The sequence below is a fragment of the Molossus molossus genome, unplaced genomic scaffold, assembly GCF_014108415.1.
Source record: "Molossus molossus isolate mMolMol1 unplaced genomic scaffold, mMolMol1.p scaffold_m16_p_1, whole genome shotgun sequence".
Taxonomy (NCBI): domain Eukaryota; kingdom Metazoa; phylum Chordata; class Mammalia; order Chiroptera; family Molossidae; genus Molossus; species Molossus molossus.
In genome coordinates this window covers 206,447,881-206,461,849 of record NW_023425344.1, presented here as the reverse complement: position 1 = coordinate 206,461,849, position 13,969 = coordinate 206,447,881, and the positions used below count along the sequence as shown (strand labels likewise).

The following is a 13,969-nucleotide window of genomic DNA, read 5'->3' as shown; positions in this document are numbered from 1 at the left end:
ATTTTTTGTTCAGATAGAGTGGGAGGGAGAGAGAGAGAGAGAAACATCAACGTGAAAGAGACACATCGCATGGCTGCCACCCACACAACCAACCGGGGCTGGGGACAAACCGCAACTGAGGTACGTGCCCTTAGCGGGAACTGAACCCCGGGTCTATCTAGACTGCTGGCCGACACTCTAACCACTGAGCCAAACCGGCCAGGGCTGAAAACAAATTTTTAATGGCTGAGTTGTTTTCTTTGGATCGCAGGCCGACGTTCTAACCGCTGAGCCAAATCGACCAGGGCGCTGAGTTGTTTTCTAACCAATGGATAAACCATAATTTATTTTATATTCTATTGTGGGATAATTAAGTTATTTATGACTTTTTACTGACATAAATAATCCAACATGGAACATCCATATGCAGAAATCTTTGTAAGAATTTGATTATTTTCCTAGAATAAATTTATAGAGGTGGAATACTTGGGTCAGAGTATTTGTACCTTTTAATACTATTGTCAGTATGCTTTCTAGCAAGATATGATAAACTGAGCATTACCTTATTAAAAACTAATTTACAGATTTCATGGTCCAGAAAAAAATCTCTTTTTAAATTTTTATTTTTAAAAATAAGTAGTAATGTTGAATATTTTAAAGTTTATTTATTGACCATTTTAATTTCTTCTTTATAATTTATTTCTATCCTCTTGGATGTTTGCATTTTATTGATTTTTACCAACTTTTTATATATTAAAGATATTAACACTTAGTCACATATTGCCCAGATAGTCTTCAGTTTCTGTTTGTCTTTATTTTATCTGCTTTTTTAACTTAAAAAAAATTATATAATGTTTCTAAATGTAGAAGTTTTATCATTTTTAGTTAAATGTATTAATCTTTTCATTTATGAATTCTTCCTTTTGTACCTAGAAAGTCTTTTTTTATGCCTAAGTGAAAGATAAAATGTTAGAGGTGCAGCTATGTAACTACATTACCAGTGGCAATGTGAATGTTTACAATCTTTCTGGAAAGTAATCTGGCAATATATGCTAAAATTAAAATACACATGCTCTTTAGATCCAGAAATAAAAAAAACCAGACTATAAAGTTAATGTATAAAGATGTAATTTCTACAGCATTACTTATAGTAACAGAAAACTAGAAATAACCTGTATATTCATCAATAAGAGAATGATTGAATGCATTATCCTACACCTATAATGTATAATATTGCTTAGCTATAGAAAAAAAAGTGAATAAGGATCTGTGTGTATTGTCTTAAAAGAATATTTGTGATATTTTAGGGGGAAATAATTGAAAAAACATAAAAATAATGAGTATAATTTGACCTTATTTTAATGTAACAAATAGAACAAACACTAAACATGTAAGTGAAGTTGTATGAGCATTGAGAATAGTGTAGCCCTGGCCAGTTTGGCTCAGTGGTTAAAGCGTCGGCCCATGCACCAGAGTCCCGAGTTTGGTTCCCGCTAAGGGCACATACCTCGTTTGCAGTTTGTCCCCGGCCCTGGTTGGGGTCTTGTGGGTGGTAGCCAGTTGATGTGTCTCTCTCACATCGATATTTCTCTCTCTCTCTCTCTCTTCCCCCCCTCTCTCCCTCCTGCTCTATCTGAAGATAAATGCAAAAATGTCCTCAGGTGAGGATAAAAAAAAAGTGAGAGAAAGAATAGTATAGAGGAATACATACACTTTTCTTAACATTGGTTCTTTCAGTGAGTTGTGATTAGAGGGGAGTGGAGGATAAACGACTTATATATATATATATATATGTATTTTTCTATTTGGGTGTTTTCATTTTGTTGATTTATATGAACTTTTTATATATTAATATATTAACAGTTAAATAGTGCCAAATATTAATCTATTTAATACATTAATTTCAGTTCTGATTTTGAAATGTTCTGAAGTAGTATATTCATTTTGAGAGGTTAAAATATTGTGTACAGAACAATATTTCTGAAAATAGGTATTAGCTATAAAGAATAAAAATACAAAGAGCACCTGTATTCATAGCATCTAGTTTAAGAACTTTTACCAATTCAGTTTTCTTTCTTGCCCCTTCAGAGCCAACTACCATTCTGAATTTCATGCTTACTGTTCTCTTGCCTTTTTTCCTTTTTTAAAAAAATTGTCACCAGAGGTCATGCTTAGAGAGAGGAAAGGAGAGACAGAGAGAAAGGGAGGGAGGAAATGGGGGGGGGGAGAGAGAGAAAGAAAGAAATCAATCGGTTGCCTTCCCTACGTTCCCCAACTGGGGATCAAACCCAAAACCAGGTATGTGCCCTTCTAGGAATCAAACCTGCAACTAGACAATGCTCAAGCAACTCAAGCTGGGCTCTCTTGCTTTTTTCTGTAGTTTTACTATGTGTATCTCAAATCAATACTGTATTTCATCTTGCATATTTCTTAATTACATATGAATATAATTCTTTTTTTTTAAATCCTCACTTGAGGATCTTCTTCCATTTATCTTCAGATTGAGAGGGAGGGAGGGAGAGAGAGAGACATCAACGCAAGGGAGACACATCAGTTGGTTGCTTCCCACAGGATCCTGACCAGGGCCAGGGACCGAACCCACAACTGAGGTACATGCCCTTGTCTGGAATTAAACCCACGGCTCTTTGGTCCTTGGGCCAACGCTCCAACCACTGAGCCAAACAGACCAGGGCTGAATATAATTCTTTAAAGACTTTTTCACTCAGTATTATATTCCTAAAACTCCTTCCTGGGTTTTTGTTTTTTGTTTTTGTAGCTATAGATTATTTTTTTCATAGCTGTGTCATAGTATAGGAAAAAATTTACCAACATTTATTTATTCATTCATTAGTTAATGGTCATTTGAGTTGTTTTCATTGTGAGGTGATCAATAATATTGTGAATATTTTCTACATATAACCTGGTATATACATGCACAAATTTCTCTAATTTTATACATCAGAAGTATAATTACTGATGATAGGATATGAATATCTTCAGCTTTACTAGATATTGCCAAATTGTTTTCCCAAGTAATTGTACCAATTCATACTCCTACCAGAGATGTATGAGTTTGAGTTGTTTCACATTCTCACCAACACTTGATATTTTAAATTCTACTGATTTTTCCAGTCTTATGGTTTTGGTTTATAATTTCCTGATTCCTAATGAGTTTGAAGTTATTTTAAATGTTTGTTTATTCTTTCTGTTTCTTTTTGTGGGAATGTTTTCACTTTTTTTATGAGTCTTTTTTATGAATTTGTATGAGTTCTCTTATACTGTATACTGGATTTTAATTCTTTGTCAGTTATGTGTGTTGTAAATATCATTTTCCACATTGAAGCTGCCCTTTTCACCCCCTTTTTTTTAATGATACTGTTTAATGAACAAAAGTTCATAATGTAGTTAAATTTACTTATCTTTTCCTTTGTAATTTGTGACTTTCGATGTCTTTTTAACAGATTCTATTATCTTAATGTTTTGTCTTTCACATTAAGATCTTAATCTAGCTGGAATTAAGTTTTGAGTATGGGGTAAGGTTAGAGTCTAATTTTATTTTTGTTTCATATGGCTAACCAATTGCTCCCACACACTTATTGCAAGTTCATCCTTTCCCCATTGATCTATAGTGCCAGCTGTGTCATAAATTAAGTGTCCATAGATATGTGGACTTGCTTCTGATCTTTGTTTTGTATTCCTTTGATGTATTTGATTATTCCTGTGCTAGTGCTACATGTCTAAATTATCATATTTTTTAAGAGTGACTACTCTTGACCCTTTGCTTTTTTACATAAATTTTAGAATCAGCTGTTCTCAACCTGTGGGTCGCAACCTCTTTGGGGGTCGAACGACCCTTTTACAGGGGTCACCTAAGACATAACGGTAACAAAATTACAGTTATGAAGTAGCAATGAAAATAATTTTGTGATTGGGGGTCACCACAACATGAGGAACTGTATTAAAGGGTCCCAGCATTAGGAAGGTTGAGAACCACTGAAACCACTGAGCCAAACCAGCCAGGACCGGTTTATGGTTTTCTTGATGGAGATCTCACACCTCTTTGGTTAGATTTGTAATAAGTTAAAGGAAATGTGTGGAATTGTTCTCCATCAAATATAATATTTGTTGTGTGTGTGTGTGTGTGTGTGTGTGTGTGTGTGTGCTATCAGCTTAAAATAATGTCATGAATTAATTTTAAAAAGAAAATAGAATAATGAAATATAAAAGAAATGACTCTGCTTACTTGACTTACTAAATTTTTTAGTTCTCTCCTTCTTACAGCCTTCTCCTCCTTATCAAAACCTTGCCTTAGCCTCAAAAGATCTTTCAATGGAAAAATATTAGAATGCTCAGGGATTATATTTCTCTCCTAAAGCTATATAACTTGAAACTCTGGGTTAATCAGAATTATAAATAATGAGTTTCAGAGGAAGAATTTTTTATTGTTTAATCCTCTAATTTATATTAGGAAAAACTAAGTTTTTAAGTTTTATATTTATGGATATTAGAAGAGAAATCATTTCAGGTCAGTGCAGTATGGAATTTTAAATTTTCTAATTTAAAAATTGTCTTCAAATATTTGCAAAGTTGTTTAAAATTAAAAGCTCTGCATTCATAAAATATGGTTGAATTGTGAAAACAAATTTTACTCAATTTATGTATTTGAAAGGCCTTGCAGGAAAGAAAAAGGAGAATTTTGGATGAAGCTGTGGAATTAAGTCAAGATCACTTTAAAAAATATCTTGTAAAACTTAAGTCAATCAATCCACCTTGTGTGCCTTTTTTTGGTAAGTTACTAAATATGGACTTATATTTTGGGGGAGAGTGTATTATTGTACACAAAAGAGACCATCCTTTAGAGGCAGATTGTCCTTATTTTATATCTGATAGTATCTACTTTTATTAGCTGTCTATATTGATAAATAAAACTTAAACACTCTATTTCCTTATCTATAAAATGAAGATTATGATAATTACCTCATAGACCTGTTGTAAGGAGCTCTGTGGGGTCTCTTCTATAAGAGCACGTAATCCTCATGATTTAAGTGCCTCCCAAAGGCCCCACCTCCTACTACCATCACGTTGGGCATTAGCATTTCAGCATATGAGTTTTGAGCATGCATACCATAGCATGCATACATGTACACGCACACGCACACGCATGCACACACACCTGGTTGAGATAACCAAAATGTCTCCAGACATTCTCACATATCCCCTGGGGGACAAAATTGCCCTCAGTTGAGAGCTACTGATTTAAATAAATCAGTAATTATTCATGAAGAAGGAACTAAAACATTCTTATTGTCCCAGAGTGAGGAATAATTCTTTTTTTTAAATCCTCACCTGAGGATATTTTTCTGTTTATCTTCAGATAGAGTGGGAGGGAGGGAGGGAGAGAGAGAAATATTGATGTGAGAGGGACACATCGACTGGTTGCTTCCTGCACGACCCTGACCAGGGCCAGGGACGAACCACAACTGAGGTACGTGCCCTTGACCGGAATCAAACCCACAACTCATTGGTCTGCGGGCCGCCTCTCTAACTGCTGAGCCAAACCGGCCAGAGCAGGAATAATTCTTTTTCTGTCTAAATTATGGGCTTTGGGAAACAGAATTAGTTTATAAATCTGTAGTGTTATTAACCAGAATTGGCTTAAAATTAATTTATTGATCAGTAATCATTTAAGATCATTGGCTTTAGAGATATATAACCAAATATTAAAATGATTAGAATAGATTTAGTGCTTACAATTTAGACTTTGTGAACAAATCCTTTTATTTTCTGCTATTAGTCTAAGAAATGACAAAGTAAGCTTTTTCGAAATCCTAGTACTCTTTTTATTTTAAATTGTTTCCATGTTAAATTCTTTTGGGGAGGGTTAATCCTCACTGCAGGATATTTTTCCACTGATTTTTAGATAGAGTGGAAGAGAGCGGGGGAAGGGGGGGAGAGAGAGAGAAACATCCATGTGAAAGAGACACATCGATTGGTTGCCTCCCCCATGCCCTCTACCAGGGTTGGGAATGGAACCTGCAACCCTGGCAGGTACATGCCCTAGACTGGGAATGGAACCTAAGTCCCTACAGTTCGTGGGCTGACTCTCTAACCGCTGGACCATGTAAAAAATCTTAATGTAGAGTTAATTATTAAGTCTATTAGAGACCTATCAACATTTTAGGAGTAGAATTGCTGGATTATAGGATATCTATCAACTTTTCTAAATAGATTGTTTTTCCAAATGGTTAAATAACCAGTTTTATAATTTTTCTTCAAATACTTTTTTTTATAGGAATATATTTGACAAATATTCTGAAGACTGAAGAAGGGAATAATGATTTTTTAAAGAAGAAAGGGAAAGATTTAATAAATTTCAGTAAGAGGCGGAAAGTGGCTGAAATTACTGGAGAAATTCAGCAGTATCAGAATCAACCTTATTGTTTACGGATTGAACCAGAAATGAGGGTAAATATTTTCTTTGCTTATCTTTAAAAGAGAACATGTTCAGTCCTCTGCCATCTCTAAAAAATATCATAGCCACACATTCTGCTATTTATTTTTCTATGAAAATAATATCATTAGTTAACAATTGAAAGAAGTGGTAAATATTAGATATTCTGCACTAACAATCTGAAATTATTATTAGGTGTTTTCTCTTGAAAATAGTGCTTTTTTGTGTAACTGGTTCAAGCAACACTTGCAAAAAACCTATGAGAAAATGGAATGAAAGAAGCTTTCTGATATTCATGAAGTAAAGAGAAAATCCACTACTAGTACTGTCATTGATTGATATCCATCTTAGATATTTTATGTACCAATAAAAGGTATTAAGTAATTAATACCTTTGTAAGAACACTGAGTTTAAATAGAAAGGTGCTTGTAGAATGGTGTATGTATATGCATAGCAAAAAAAATTTTTTTAAATATTCTATTAATTGATGTTCTATTTTGAACAATAATTCATAATATTGATTCTGTGGTACTGTAAGATGTAGATATCTTCTAAATTAGAGTAAATTATGGTGTTTATGTTAAATAAATTTTATTGTATTATACTTATTTGAAATTCAGAACATAAAATAACTATCAGAATGAGTTCACCTGTCACATGAAAAATTGTGCTAAACTTTCAGCTGTAGTCTACAGGTTGGGCATATTGAGTGAAAATGGCCATCATCACTTCTACCCTCCTAAATTATAAGATGGTAACTGTTCTTTGTTTCCAGTGCAAAATAAAGTACCCTAAAGTCCTAAGAAAAAATGGCCTAAAGTCTAAAGTATACCATTATGAAAATGTAGACAGATGTCTATCTAAATAAAATGGTGACAGGCTACTATTTCATCCCATTCTCTCACCATTGGGCCAACCATCTTTGATGAGAAGATGGAAATATGTTCTTGAAGCCCAGATTAGAGTTCACAATACATTATCCCCCCCCCCCCCCCGAAATTATGTCACATCGTGCTTGGTTATACTTGAGATAGTACTTTTAGCATTCATATGTGATGTGGTCTAGACTTCCTACCATCTTTTTTTTTTTTTAGTATTATTTTAGGGATGAGGTGGGGTGGTACACAGAGAATGCTTTCTTTATGATTGAATCAAAGTAAGTTTCAAATGTAGATAAAGTAGCTATTCACTTTTCAAACCATGGTTAACCAAGCTAAATTGTATTAAAAAGTAGAGCGTACGAGAAAAATAATACTGCTATTAAAACTTTATAAAAGTCTTTAAATTACTATTAGTTCATATGATTTAGCATAGTTAACCTAAATTGTTTCAATGTAATATAATTTTCTTGAAACTGACAGAATGCCTAAAAAATGGAAGAATTTTACACTAGAAATTCTACAGCTCATTTTGCTTACCGCTAAAGCTAAAACCCAGTACTTGTTTTTATATATGATTCTAACAAAACCACTTCAAAATTAAATAAAGCTAAATTCAGTAATTTGTTTCTAAGGAATGTTTATGAGGAAATCATCAGAAATGTACAGAAAAATTTATACCTAAAGGGATAATATATTATTATAGCAAAGAATTAGAAAGCACCTATATGGATAATTACCTAGATGGAGATTGGTGAAATATTTTTTGGAACATTCATCTGACAAAATACTATAGAGTTAATATTTGTATTTTATAACTTAAACCACAGGGAAAAAATACTTGAATAAAATTTTAAAATGTTAAAAATAACTATGGTGTGATTTCTGTTTTGCATAAGAAATAATATATATGTGCATGCAGATATAGTTAAAACAAAGATATTTTAATAGTGAAAGGTTAACAGTTAAATCTCTAGTTAATGAGATTACTGTTTATTTGTCTTTTTGTACTTTACTAAATCATTTAAATTTTCTACCCAAAAACTTAAATTTAAGCTTATAAAATATTATTTCACAAAAAAAATAGGTTATTTTACTAAATCAGTTTATGTATAATTGTTCTTGAAATTGCTTTTGAGTAAACCTTTGTCCAATTTATCTCTACTTTTTTTCTGATTGTCAAAGTTTCATTGTGGATTATAACTGTAATTCTGTTGTAAATACTTTTTTAAAAATATGTTTTTTTTTATTTTTTAAAATATGTTTTTATTGATTTTTTTAGAGAGAAAGAGGAAGGGAGAGTAAGATAGAAACATCTATGTGAGAGAGAAACATCGATCAGCTGCCTCCTGCACGCCCCCCTACCAGGGACCAAGCCTTCAACCCAGGCATGTGCCCTGACCAGGAATCAAACAGGGACCTCTGAGTCCATGAGATGACACTCAATCCACTGAGCCACCCTGGCTGGCTGTTGTAAACACTTTTGATAGCTTAATGTTGATGATAATTTTGTTGCTATAATGAGGAGGGATAATATTAACTGAGGGATACTGAGCCATTATAGAGTAATATGTGAAAATCTGTTCATCTTCTTAATAGAATTTTAAGATTAGAATATATAACTTCCATAGAAATTACACAATTTTATTCTAAAGTAGAAAGATTGGAATCAGCAATCCTTGTGGATGTTTCAGACATTATGATCTCTTAATTTGTTGGTAATTTTTATGTATTAAACTGATGAAATAGATATTTTAATAAGATCTAAAACATATGCTTATCGGTATTTCATTCCAGCGGTTCTTTGAAAATCTTAACCCCATGGGAAGTGCGTCTGAGAAAGAGTTTACAGATTATTTGTTCAACAAGTCACTTGAAATTGAACCCCGAAACTGCAAACAACCACCTCGATTTGTAAGTTTATTATAATTTTGGAAAAATTGTTTTTAAAACAATATTCTCTGCAATGTTTAACAACCTGTTTCCATTGAAATTGTAATTTACTTGAATAGCTGGGATTTTTTTTTAATGTTCACCTGAGGATATGTTTTGTTTTTTTAAATTGATTTTAGAGAAGAGGAAGAGAGAGAGAGAAACATCAGTCGGTTGCCTCCCATATGAGCCCTGACCAGGGATCAAACCTGCAACCTTTTGGTATACAGGACAATGCTCCAACTGATTGAGCCACACAGCCAGGGCTTGAATAACTGTTTTTAAGTGTTTTGTTTTGCAGTACCATACTATTTCTAATATTACATATACTGGCTGTGGGGGGGAAATATTAGCCTTTTGGTAAAATCTGGTTTATCATTTACCTCAGTACCACTTAACAGTTTACTTTTTATCCTTCCTTATATAAGGGGGGAAAGCTGTGAGAAGATAAGAACCTAAAATGACAGGTAGCTGGATGGAACAGGAAATGAAAAGACCCTCAAAGGAGTAAGCAGATGTATCATGGTTCTTTTGGCTTGACCATGACTCCTGCCATTAGAGGACCATGGTCCATGGTTGTCATTGGAACCTACCTTTCTTGCTAAAATTTGCTGCAATGGTTCGTAGGTTATTCCTGGGGTTTGCAGAAGTAGTGGAAGACCAATTCTTAGTAGCTAAAAGTGAAGCAAGATATGAAAGGAAGTAAAAACACACCAATTTTGGGCCGAGCGGTATGCTTGTAATTTCACATCATCTCATTTCCACAATAATTGTATGATATACATCTTACTCTAATTTTACAAACAGGAAAACTGAGGCTCAAAGGAGTTAAATAATTTTTTCAAGGCTGCACAGCTAAGATATTGACATACTTGAGATTTTAATTCAAGTTATCTGAATTGGAGTTTCATGTTTTTCATTAGACTACTACTATGAGAATTTTAGAAAGGGGAGCAGAGGTTGAGGTGGGGGACAATGATAGCAATTTCTCTATAAAGTCTTTAAAGTGCAGTTTTAGAGGTTAGTCATTTACTATTAGGAAGAAAAAGGCAAGGTCTTTTTTTTTTTTAAGCACTTATCATAATATGTTGCATATATTATGTCCACAGTAAATATTTGTAAAATAGATATCAGTGACTTGAAGAAGTTTTAAGTGTTTTTGAAAGCAAAAAGTTACACAGATTTTTAAGAATTTTATTTCTGAAGTATGAAAAGAGGTTTACTCATATTCAGGTCTGTATTAAAAGAAGCCAGTCAAATCCCGAAGTATTTTTTAATTGAATTTATTGGGACATTGGTTAATAAAACCATACAAGTTTCAAGTGTACAACTCAATAAAACATCATCTACATACTGCATTGTGCACTCACTGTCCAAAGTAAAGCCTCTTTCTGTCCCCATTTTCCCCCCTTTGCTCACTTCCACCTTCTCCTACCCCCTTTCCCTTTGGCTATCACCACACTGTTGTTTGTGTCTATGTGTCATATATCCAAAGTATTTTACTAGAATGTTACAGGCTATTTTTGCAGATTGAGATTTTACTGTACTCTTGTAAGTATATACTAAGAATAAAGTCATAAAAATAAAATGCGTGCAAATTAGTAATGGTAATTATGTTTGCTTTTCCTAGCCCAGGAAATCAACTTTCTCTTTAAAATCTCCTGGAATAAGGCCTAATACAGGCCGGCATGGCTCTACCTCAGGCACTTTACGAGGTCATCCAACACCATTAGAAAGAGAACCATGTAAAATAAGCTTTAGTCGGATTGCTGAAACTGAGCTTGAATCAACAGTGTCGGCACCAACCTCTCCAAATACACCATCTACTCCACCAGTATCTGCTTCTTCAGACCTTAGTGTGTTTTTAGATGTGGATCTCAACAGTTCCTGTGGTATGTATTTGATGTAAACCAATTTGGTAAAAAAATGAATCTTGTGTTTAAGGTAATTGTTATCATTTTAATTAGGGAACTATAAAATCCTTTTCAAACTCGATTAGCATGGAAAGTGACAGTGAAATGTGAAAATAGTGATTGACACAAGGGAGTAAAGTGTCATTCATGCATTGTTTGTGCATATTTTCTAATTTATTAATTCAACAAAATTTATTTAGTACCTTTTGGACACCTCTACTACTCTAAAGAGAGCAATAGACAATGAATAAGAAAACAAGGAGATAAGTTCTGTGAAGGAAATTTAGAGTCTGTAGAGAGGAAACAAATGCTAATAAAGGAAAAACATTCTAGTTACAGAGGACTGGGTTTATTTCTTTAAAAACTTACAAGGCAAAAGATGATAAAATCTGTACTATGTGTATTATTACATGTTACTTTATGCAGACATATTGAAAAAATAAAAATCGTACATACCTTTTCAAATTAACTTTTCTCATTCCAATAGGCAGCAATAGCATCTTTGCTCCAGTTCTCTTGCCACATTCAAGTAAGTAAGAATTTGAGTTGATTCTAATGAAATAACTATGAAGATAATAATTGAGTTGATTAAATTTCTATATGAGTATTTTGGATTTAACATCTTTAAAATGTAATACATGAGTGAAATTCTTATAATAAAGTGAAGTATTTGCTCACAACTGGGTACTATTTAAACTTTACTATAGTTTATTTTTATCATGTTATAGCCTATCTAATGTTCTAGGGACTGTGTGACCATGGAACAAATTACTTAACATCTGTAAGGTTGTTAAGGATTAAATGAGATAACTTATGTAGAGCATCTAGCACATTTGGCACAGAATGAGGAGTGATTTCATATCAGTCACCTCTTATCTTCCCCACCCCTACCATTTCATTTTCCCATCAACATAATATACTATCCCTTGATCACTTATTTCTTCACATGATCTTATTAAAGCAGTATTTTAAGTAAATTACTATTTTGCCATTCTTAGTTATTTCATAATTTATGATATAAATGTGTCACCTTTCTTTCTATGGTCATTTGTTTAAAACAAAATAACCCATGAAGGACATAGCAGCTTAGGGAATAATTCTCCCATCTGGAGGACTTAGCTTCTATCGTAGTAAAATGTGTATGATTTAGATAGTAGCAAGAGAGTCCCCCGTCTTATGAGAAAAGTAAGTTTATTCTTTTATATGTTTAATTCCGAGCTTAAACACTTAAAATGAAATTAACAGCAGTTCCCTATCATAAACTAGTGTTCCCATGTCTGAATTTTAGATTCTTCAGAGAATAAAACCCCCAATCTCCTGCAGTGGTAGGAATGAGGTAGTTGCTTGGCCTCACAAAGTGGAGAATGGGGTTGGGATTCTATTTGACATTATATAGACTTACTCAAGTCTTCTGTTTTCATGCTCATGCCTTCCATTGTACCAAGTCTCTTTAACTCCTGATTCCTTGGTTCTTTGGGGGTATATTTGATGCTGCTTTTTTTGTACAGTATCACTGACTGTTGACATGTGGGTTTCATCTTACTCCATTTGTCTCTTTCATATACATTGTAGTCCACCTTCATGCATTGATGCTTCAGGATTCAGATGTTTCCTGGCTTCATTGAAGTTTGTGTAATTTTTTTTTAAATCTCACCCGAGGATATTTTTTCTTTTTTTCTTTTTTGAGAGACTGGAAAGGATGGGGAGGGAGAGAATTATCAATGTGAGAGAGACAGACACGTCAATTGGTTGCCTCTCGAATGTGCCTCTTCCAGGGTCTGGGATCCAATCTGCAAACTAGGTATGTGCCCTTGACTGGGAATCAAACCTGAAGCCCTTTGTCCACAGGCCAATGCTCTAACCACCGAGAAACACTGGTCAGGGCAAAGTTTGTATATTTCATTATTTCCTTGTTCTGTGGTAGAAATGTTTTTTATTATGTATATTACTTTTTTATTGCTGCTGTAATAAAGTACCACAACTGAGTGGCTTAAAAGTTCTACAGGCTAGAAATCTAAAAATCAAGGTTTTGGCAGGGCTGTTCTCCCTCTGAAACCTGTGGGAAGACTTTTCCCTGGCCTCTTCTAGCTTCTGGCATTTACTGATAGTCTTTGGCATCCTTTGGTTTTGTAGATGCATTGCTTCAGTCTCTACCTCTGTTGTCATATGGCCATCTTCTCTGTGTGTGTGTGTCTCTTCTCCTTTTTTTATAAAAGATACTAGTCATACTGGATTAGGGCCTGCTTTTATACTAACTTGATTATATATGTAAAGATCATATTCTCAAAGTCACATTTATAGTTATGATGGGAGTTAGGGTTCAACATATCTTTTGGGGGGATACAATTCAATCCATAACACTATGCCATTTTAGAACCAGGGGTTCTAGGTATTATTTTGGAAGGTAGTAAAATATATTTTCACATGATAAAGACAGTTGTTTTGAAATTTAATAGAAATATTGAAAATAACTGCCTAAAATTCTGACTATCCTAAAATCTTGAAATAAATAAAATATTTATAATAAGCATGAAAAGTGCTCACATACAATGAGAAAAACAGCAGGAAGCCATTAACAATGGACATAAACAAACAGTTCACATCAAAATATGAGCAAGCCTATGTTAAAAGATTCTTCCATACATTACTTAACCTTTATAAATTATTATATTAGTTTGACCTTGTGGAAAGAAATCTGAAAACAACATATCAAACCATAAAAATGTTCACACTCTTTGGTGTGAACATTTATTCATTTAACAGAAAACCTAGTACTTACTTTGGTATGTGCCCCTAGCGGGAACCAAACCTGGGAC

The 13,969-nt window shown here is 33.5% G+C and overlaps 1 protein-coding gene across 3 annotated transcripts in view; it reads left to right on the top strand.

Moving 5' to 3' along the window:
• The window catches only part of SOS2 (SOS Ras/Rho guanine nucleotide exchange factor 2), a 108,924-nt gene that overhangs the window by 91,141 nt on the left and 3,814 nt on the right, over positions 1–13,969 (top strand). For all 3 annotated transcript variants that reach the window (XM_036242182.1, XM_036242185.1, XM_036242183.1), the window contains exons 17-21: positions 4,649–4,766; positions 6,272–6,444; positions 9,106–9,222; positions 10,871–11,132; positions 11,641–11,682. In XM_036242182.1, coding sequence (XP_036098075.1) covers positions 4,649–4,766; positions 6,272–6,444; positions 9,106–9,222; positions 10,871–11,132; positions 11,641–11,682 — 712 coding nt within the window. The remainder of the gene's footprint in view (positions 1–4,648; positions 4,767–6,271; positions 6,445–9,105; positions 9,223–10,870; positions 11,133–11,640; positions 11,683–13,969) is intronic.